Source organism: Clarias gariepinus, chromosome 24 (assembly GCF_024256425.1).
Source record: "Clarias gariepinus isolate MV-2021 ecotype Netherlands chromosome 24, CGAR_prim_01v2, whole genome shotgun sequence".
Lineage (NCBI taxonomy): Eukaryota > Metazoa > Chordata > Actinopteri > Siluriformes > Clariidae > Clarias > Clarias gariepinus.
Genome location: NC_071123.1, coordinates 27501 through 37500, shown reverse-complemented (window position 1 = coordinate 37500; position 10000 = coordinate 27501). Strand labels below are relative to the sequence as shown.

The window sequence follows — 10000 nt, the reverse complement described above, 5'->3', positions numbered from 1 at the left end:
GAGTGCACGTTCATGTAACCCTGCACTACTGTCTGAGCTGTTTGTACAGAGAATTCATCAACACCTTCTGACCAATCAGAGAGCAGGACTGTGGTGTAAAACCCCAATCAGACAGTCACACAGTGCTCGGTCAGTAACGTACAGAGTGTGTGTGTGAACAACAGACACAACATCATGAGATTTTCTTAAATACACTACATTTGCATATTTATATACTTCGTTTCTTGTTCCGACATTCCCCTGTGCATAATCAAACAGCTCATTAAAAATTCTAATAACAACTGAATCATATCTTATCATATCAAACAGAGCGCCCCTGTGCATTATGGGGAATTCGTACACACACACACACACACACACACTTCCTCTTTGCGACAAATACTGACTTCAATATAAATTGAAAAGCAGTGTATTAACAAAGTACCTCTGTGTGTGTGTGTGTGTGTGTGTGTGTGTGTGTGTGTGTGTGTGTGGGCTGGATCTTCTCCATGATGCTCTGGATGTTCTGTGAAAAGGCCACTGTTACTGTAGTCTGTTATTGTATATTCACTCCTCATCCAGATCATTAAACTCAGGTGCTCTGATCACTTCCATGGTTACAGGTGTGTAAGGTCAAGTCCCGCGGCGGGCAGAGCGCTTCTACACACATTAGTGGACGAACGTGTCGCTGTGAAGAGCTGAGTGAACTCCAGCGTGGAGCCGTGACAGGACGCCACCCGGGCCATAAGTCCAGTCGTTTGCATGTGAAGGCAGGCGAGCCAATACTTTTGCCAATATATTGTGTGCGGCTTATACAGTGGTGAGTAGTTGTGTGTGTCTGTGTGTGTGTGTGTGTGTGTGTGTGTGTGTGTGTGTGTGTGTGTAAGCAGGAGAGAAAGGCAGGGCAAAAGTAACAGTAGGTGTGATAGTGGGCTGGATCTGTGATTGATGTCTGACACACACACACACACACACACACACACACACACACACACACACCCTTTCCCTCTTTCTCCCAGGTCTTCACACTTATGTCTCTCTCCACCCATTTGTCATTACCCCTCTTTTCACACCTCCATACACAGCAGCTCCCCTGAGAACAGCCCCCAACACACACACACACACACACACACACACACACACGCACACACACAAAGACCCCATTTTAGAAGAATCGTGGCTGCAGAGAGAATGTAAAAATTGTATTTAATGTTATTTATAATGCTGCACTAACACACACACACACACACACACACTCACACACACACACACACACACACACACACACGTATACACATTTTCTCTCACTTTCTTTTTTCTTTTTCAGTAACCTACTGCATTCTCACTCTCCTTATCCTTCTTGTGTGTGTGTGTGTGTGTGTGTGTGTGTGTGTGTGTGTGTACAGGTGTGGGAAGACGTCCAGTTGGATGGTGAGCAGATTTAGCAGCACACACTCCCCGTGACCCACTTACACACACGCAGAGCAGCGCAGCCTGTTTTTGGGCCAGAACCATAACACTGTCTTTCTCTCTTCTTCTCTCTCTCTCTCTCTCTCACACACACACACACACACACACACACACACACACACACACACACACATATGCTCAACATGTACACATTTATCGACATATGCTCACCCACCAGGTGCAGATAAGGAGCAAATATACACACCTCATTATACAGTGTCAGATATAGACACACACACACACACTCTCGCTCACTCTCTCTCTCTCTCTCACACACACACACACACACACACACACACACATTCGGGGCTCCCTGCTCTCACCTTAGCTGTTTTTCATTTATATTTAAGTCAATATTTGTAGTGATGGCTAGTGTGTGTACAGAATACCCATAATGCACAGGGGCATCCTGTTTAAATCGTACAACTCAGTCATTCATTTATCTTCATTAACGTTTTTAATAAGATGTGTACAATAATCATTCTGCACATGGAATGAACTTTCTTCTACATAGTATCGCCAGATTTCCAAATATTCCAGATCATTAACGATGTCCCAGGATGCAACACACTCCGCTCGGGTTCACGATAAAAGGTAGAACATTTGTAGCAGTAAAGTGATCCGTAACTCTAGTAATCCTGTAATACTCTAGAATCTGAAGCTCTGATTGCATTCACTAGAATTATAATTTAAAAAAGTATGATGTTGTTATATTCAATTAATATTGCAATTCTGTAAATAAATTAATGTGTTTTATAAACATCTCGATTCAATATTGTGCTTTTTTCCAATTTCTATACCATTTTAAGACATGAATTGTGACATATTGGGCAAAAACCTCCTTCCCTCAGTCAGAGCATTAAAGATGGGTCGTGGCTGCGTCTTCCAACAGGACAATGACCCAAAACACACAGCCAGGAACACCAAGGAGGGGCTCCGTAAGAACATATGGACTATTTAAAAGCAAAATAACAGGTCTTTAAGGGTCAGAAATCTGGCTTATAAGCAAGTGATCAAATACTTATTGGACACAGTAATTCACAAATAAATTGTTAAAAAATCATACAATGTGATTTGCACCTATGCTGAAAATTGTAGACCCTCCATGATTTCTAAGTAAGAGAACTTGCACTTGAACAAATACTTATTGACCTCACTGTATATAAAACATAATAAGACATTTTAAAATCAATTTTGGAGTCAGTGTGGCAATACGTGAATCAGCACACAAAAGAATCATAATTCATAACCAAATCGATTCCCCATCTCTAATGAAAAGCATTTTAATTTTGTGTGATTGAATCTCTTATTGCACTCACTAAAGTTAAGGCTGAGCAGCATGTGGGACATGACAAAATCACACACACACACACACACACACACACACACACAATCAAAGAAAATTGTATAAAATTAAGGAAACACATTTGAAGCGACTCATCACTGAACTCATGTTTGTCTAAATGTTTAATCATTTACAATAAAACATCAGAATTTTGTTATTTTGCGATATGTTTATAAGAACAGGGTGATTATCCACTTTTTATTCTCACTTACAGCATGTTGTTTATCATAGATAGATGGATAGATAGATAGATAGATAGATAGATAGATAGATAGATAGATAGATAGATAGATGGATAGATAGATAGATGGATAGATAGATAGATAGATAGATAGATAGATAGATAGATAGATAGATAGATAGATGGATAGATAGATAGATAGATAGATAGATAGATAGATAGATAGATAGATAGATAGAGAGTATTTTCTTAATCTCAAAGACAAATTGTATAATTTATTTGTCTCCGGCTCTCAGGTTCTCACACATCTGTGTAGTTTATTGAATGATTATTCCCACACACTCCACACTGCTGAGAAGAACAGTCCACAGTATGCAGCGTAGGACATTTCTACCACATACTTGTGTGTGAGTGTGTGAGTGTTTCAGTCTGAACTACAATGGTTGTCAGAAGCTAGTTTCGGGTTTCATTTATGGGGAAATTTCCTCTGATTCAGCTGCATTTAACACCGTGCTCTGTACCTCAGGTGTCAAATCTAACATGTCCTAGCAAGGAACTCTCACTACCAGCTGCTTTTCTTTCTTCTGCAGCTCCGCTTCCCCCTCTTTTTCTCCTCCTTTTAGCTACTGCTAATGGTTTACAACCAGGAGACAAGTGGCCATATTAGCATGAGAAGAGATCGCGCCTGTCTGCACGCGGGACCCGCCAAATCCACACGCGGAGGTGTCGCGAGGCAGCAACAACAACAAAGGATCAATTAGAAATCAGCTAACTTCTAGTCTTACTTTACTTACTAAAAATGCTTGTTATTTATGCTGCAGTTTATATTAGAGGGTTAATAATTTGTGATCTATGGAGAAATACGTGACTTGTCTTTTAGATGTGACAGTGAAAAAAGTATTAAGAAATAAATGCCTGCTTGTTAGAGAGACATTAAAGGTAAAGGTTAAAGGTGAAAAATCTATGAATGGATGATGAGTGGATGCCATTATTTATATCCCATTGATATCACTTTAACAAACACGCATGTAGGAGACATCACACCAGCCCATGTCTATATTTCAGATGAACTTTTTAGTTGTAAATTAATGAATTATTCTGTTTAACAGCTGCTACAGGTAAAGTTTTCATGACATTTGATCAGCGCTCACTTAGTCTTTATACCTGAACATTTGGAATATTCCAGAAGACCAACAGAAAGTTACATCATCATCATCATCATCCAAAGTTTATTAATTTCTCAAAAATTTCCCTCTTTTATTTTTAACGATGAAGTCAAGTCTGAAACTACCACAACCTCGTTACCTGATGTACAGAGTGACTGTACAGTATCATTATTAATAATCATTTTGACACTTTTAGGAGAATCATAAGAATGTTATTAATGTCCTCATGATTACGGATAATCGTTCAATCACAGTTTGTGTATTTGCAAAAACAAACAACACAATATTTAACTTTTAGCCTTGTTACTTATTTATGAGCACCAGCTGTACACTGAAGAAACTTTATATTTAAAACAAAACAAACAAAAAACAACACAGTTGTTGCCAGAGAGTATTGTTTAATGATTAAATGCAGGGTTTCATTTCAGATCCAGTGCTTGAAAATCTTTAGTAAATAAATCAAAAGTCAAACATTTTGAAGAGAGGGACATAAGAGTTATAATACATGACTGTCATGAGAAAAAAAATAAGACACAAAATAAAATACCAAATAAATACAGTACAGTACAAACAAATAAATCAAGTTAGGGTTTTGATTTTAAAATCTCTGTGAGTTAAAGTGTTGGATGAAACCGGAAGTACAGTACGGATTAATTTATGCACATTAAGTAGAAAATAACATGAAACAATTTCCCCAAGCAGCTGTCCTGTGTGGACTCTGATTAAATCTCTTTAGTGCCGATTTACGCGGGAGAATCTCTGCCTGTCTGTGTAATGCTTTGTGTTAAATATTATAATAAGCCAGAGTCACGTGACTCAGTACGCCTTTGGGAAACGTTAAGGGAAAATTTGCATATTAAAGCAACGTCTAGCTTAAGTTTATTTACGGACATTCGTTTTTTTTTTTTGTGTGGTGGGGTGGGGGGTGTTGTTTTTAGGTAAATTTTTGGATTGTAGTTAACTTTAATCAGCTGTTGCTGTGATTATACGTTTATTGTGACGCTTTGAGGTGAAATATAAGGTGTGTGTGTGTGTGTGTGTAACACTAGCTGAGTCATTTGGAACAGAAATATGATCGTCCCCGTGGGAACCGGCTGACAAATATTTGATCACATTTTTATCTCTCAGCATTAACATTTAGTCCCACGGTTTGATTAGACCTGATAAGCTAAAGTGCTTTTTACAGGATTTTGTTCAAATAAATGATCTCACTGGATACACACACAATCACACACACATAATCACACACACAAACACACACACACACATGCAGCAATCTGAGCTTTAATTGTGGAAATAATGCATGCGCGTCATCTCAGTAACTATGAGTGTGTGTGTGTGTGTGATGTAGAGAATACTAGAGTTTTTTGTTTGTTTTGTTTACTTTATTGTTTACCTGCTATGTTTTATTCGCTGGTGGTGTCTCAGTGTGTTAAGGCTCTGAGTTATTGATCAGAGGGTCGAGGGTTCGAGTCCCAGCTCTGCCAGGTCACCCCCTGTTGGGCCCTTGAGCGAGGCCCTTCACCCTGTGTCCTCCAGGGGGCGCTGTATAACACTGTATAACGGCTGATACTAACAATAAAAGCTGGTTCACAAAGCATGTGTATGTGATGAATAAATGCAGAACTTATACTTCTTATGTTTATAATGTTTCTATATGTTTATAAATTCTGAAGTATGTTATTTATAATGGAATCGATGTTTAATAATGACTTTCCTGTTCTGAACTGAATTCTGTTATTATTTAACGACAGGGGAGGAGGCGGGGCCTGGGGGTATGATTGACAGGCTGAGAGAGAGAGAGAGAGAATGGTAGAGAAAGGGGGTGTGGCTTATTGCGGTGGGTGGGCGGTGCTTGTTCCCCCGAGCTCGAGCTGTGGTCAGAGCCGCCCCGTGCGGGAGTCAGAGCGCGTGCGGTCCGCGGATTTGTGTGTTTGTGTCGCTGTTTAACGCATTTTACTGTTTATTATTCGAATCCCGAGCGCGCGCGCGTGTGTGTCGGATTCTAACCCTGAGGTGGTCGTGCGCTCGAGCCCGCCGTGTGAGGAGCCGCCGGTCCGGGACTCTCTGGGCTTCTCTGGACCAGTACAAAGGGAGGCTCGTGTGGACCGGAGCCCGGACTCTGGATACCAGGCGACCATCTACTGCATCACACACACACACACACACACACCGCGGGGTTACATTGTATCCGCGCACGTTTGATCTTTCCGCGAGCGCTCCGGCGTTTCATCCCCGCGCGGTTTATTTCCTTTTTCTTTCTGCCTCTGTGTGTGTGTGTGTGTGTGTGTGTGTGTGTGTGTGTGTTCTCCTCCGGCTGGATCTCTCTCTACCCAGGCCTTTAACAGCTCGCATTAGTCAGTCTGAACACACACACACACACACACACACTCACGGGTTTGGTGAGAAAAACTTCATAAACTCGACTTTGCGTGTGTGTGCGCGCGCGTCCTAGAGAGAGAGAGTGTGTGTGTGAGTGTGTGTGTTGGGGTTTATTTCGTTGGTTATACACACACACACACACACCAGTCTGTGTGAAGCCCTGAGTGTGCGGAGCTCCATGGGGTCTCGGTGTGTGAGGCCCAGCTGACAGGACACACACCCGGGACACACACACACACACACTCCTTTTTCCGGAACGCTTTGTGTCCTTGTTGTCCCCCTCTCCGCGCCTGGACATGTCCCCCTCTCCCTCCATCATGCGGCTCGTGCACAGGAGTGTGACCGCGCTGTGGATCCTACTGCTCACCGCGCGAGCTGACGAAGGTACACACACACACACACACACACACACACACACACACTTATTAATTAATATTACACATCTGTTAACTGGTGTTACGCTGAGTGCACGCGCGCACACACACACACACACACACAGCTACCTGTTCGCTTCTGTCGCGCGCGTGTGTGTTGTTTGTTAAAAAATAAGACCTTTATTGAAATCCGTTTTAAAATTACACATCAAGACGACACCACAATGGTGTGTGTGTGTGTGTGTGTGTGTGTGTGTAGAGAGAGACATTATTACAACCAGATCTCATAAAAATGAGAGAAAAAAAAGAAAATGTAAGTCGGTCTGGATAAAAGCGTCTGCCAAATGTACATATATATATATATATATATATAAATCTATTCCCTACAAACTGTTAAATCCCTCTCTTATGATAAGATAACACACACACACACACACACACACACACACATGTGATTGATCATTTCTTACCAAATCTCCCCAAGAGTGAAGAAATAGTGAGTGAGTAGACTGGATAAGAGTATAGATCTGAAGCCGTGTGTGTGTGTGTGAAGTAGAGAGAAACAGAGTTAAACAGTTTCTAACTCGGTTATACATTACTGCATTATTACAGCACAGAGATTTAAAGAAGAAGACATCACACTGTACACACTTTTGTTATTATTATTATTATCATTATTATTATTATTATTATTAATAATAATAATAATAATAAATGTTGTATTGTTTACTCTACATTAAACAAACTCCCCAATGAGCAGATTATATATTTGGAGATTTCCATAGAGGAAATGTGAAATGTACAAATTAAAGATAAACACATACAGGAAGTCTAAGGTTCTCCACACAGGCGGAAATTAACCCCCTTTTAACATAATGTGCTTTAATAAATGTACTTTCTTAACCTCCTCTTATAATTTGTTTAAAATTAAAGTTTGGCAACAGGTGTGTGTGTGTGTGTGAGACAGAGAGAAATGTTTCCTTTATGTTATAGTCCAGTGTGAAGTTGCGGCAGCTTCACAATCCAGCCACAAGAGTCATTTTATTCCGTTCTTTTACCCTAAACTCTATTGGATTTCAACTAATTATACAAAAAAATCTCGCCAAGTGATCATTTCCCCTACATGTGTACTCCTTTAGGATATTTTGTGTGTGTGTGTATATAAATATATATGTGTGTATATATATATATATATATATATATATATATATATATATATATATATATACTCACACACACACACACACACAGTCAGACTGTACTAATCTCCTCCACCACTCTTGTCTCAGTGCTCTCCCTTTTTTCTGTATTAAAATCGTTCCTGAGCATTTGATTAGCTTATCAGTGTAACACAGACCGGTGCTAAAGCTGCCGCTACTGATAAAGTGGGTTTGATCCAGGACATCCTCGCTCAGGTCGAGGAGCTTACCGCGCAGAGACGTGTGTCTCGGTCAGCGGTGTGAGGCGGCGCAGGTGAAGAGAGGGACATCAGGTTTTTAAAGAGGAGACGCTTCAGAGGAAAGTGTTCGGTCAGCTGGATCAGGAACTCTCAGGAAATTGTTTAAAAGTGCTTATTCACACACACACACACACACACACACACACACACGGTGAAATGTATAAATTCTCAGCAGTTCAATTAGATATGGTGTGTGATTGTTGGATTGTTGTGTTTTTTTTTTCTTTATGCTGTTTATCATTTTTCATATGAAATACTTTAAAAATTAAACTTGGTTATTATTATTATTTAATAAACACAATGTTAAAAGAGTGAGAATAAAGCTGAGGCTTTACTGGTGAAATGTTCACCCGATCACACTCTTTACTCCTAACTCAGTGTGTAGTGCGTTAACACTCGAGACAGGAATCACCAGGAAACTGTCGATACTGTTTTCTCTCGATACCCTGGTGCTGATTTCATTTACACTGTAATGTTGATTTTATAAATATTCAGATTATATATCTGTAGTTAAAACTGTTTCTGTTCGTGTGTTAAAACGTTTAGATAAACGTACAAATGTTAAAGGGTCTCGACCTGACGACTTGCTGTAAAGTTTAGTACAGCGTTAGCAGGAAACGTGAACCCGGCAGTCTGCTCGGAAAATACACTTGTTTTGGTGTTGGTTGGTTCAATATCAGCCAAATTAGGAGGATAAATAAAAAAACGATTAAAGAGCGTTTTTCAATTAAAACAAGGTGTACGTCTAACAACACGTGTTAAACAGCGGTTCAGTATTTGTTAAATTTGAGCAAAAGCTCTACACATTCAGTGAAAATTATACGTAAGATTGGCTAAGCGATGTGCGCTGCAGTATTCTGTATAATTAATTCAGAGTTACCAGTTAGTGCTGTTTCACATCTCAATACAGTATTCAGTAGAGATGAGGAAAATTAATTCAGTAGATTTTTTTGTTTATGTTTGTATTTAAAGGGTAAAATGTTACAGGCAGTTTGTTATTAAATTGTAACAACATCTAAAGAAAAATCAATTTAAACTATTTGCAAACTCGCGATACTTACAGAATGACAATACAGATCAGTCTGGCATCAATAGCGTGTCAGGTCGTTAGGCTAAGTACTCTACGCTACAGTGTTCGCTAGCTTAGCTGTACAACGTTCGTGTCGAGCAGACAATATTTCGGGTTATCGTGTGGTGTGAAGATGCGGGGTGTGTGTGTTCACTTACACCACGTTACGTTTCTCCCCCAGAAGCTACGGCTTCCCTCTGCTAATGTTCTGAAGGATTTATAGAAACCTGAAGCCATATTGATTTTAGCTCGATCGTCATTGAGTTTCATCTGAGCTCAGAGATTTCCTCAATCTGCTGTTGCTTTTAAGAGCATTGATCTTCACACACACACACACACACACACACACACACACACACACACACACACACACACACACACACACACACACAAAGGAGCTGATGGTAGAAATAAATGCAGGTGTAATTATTTTCTCTGTTATGTTTACTCTGGGACGTGACGAGATCGGATCGGATCGGATTAGATTAGTTCAGTGTCAGGTGTCATATCTCATACTCGGGTTTAGGAAATGAATCAAAATCTGGTGTGATTCTGGATGTTTAATGGGGCTCTGT

At 40.1% G+C, this 10000-nt stretch overlaps 1 protein-coding gene across 1 annotated transcript in view; it reads left to right on the top strand.

The window, feature by feature from the left end:
- Positions 1-6026: 6026 nt before the first annotated feature.
- LOC128512175 (ephrin type-B receptor 4a-like) overlaps positions 6027-10000 on the top strand; it is a 31165-nt gene continuing 27191 nt past the window's right edge. The window contains exon 1 of the mRNA XM_053485326.1: positions 6027-6907. Within this exon, the coding sequence (XP_053341301.1) occupies positions 6820-6907 (88 nt within the window). The 5' untranslated portion in view covers positions 6027-6819. The remainder of the gene's footprint in view (positions 6908-10000) is intronic.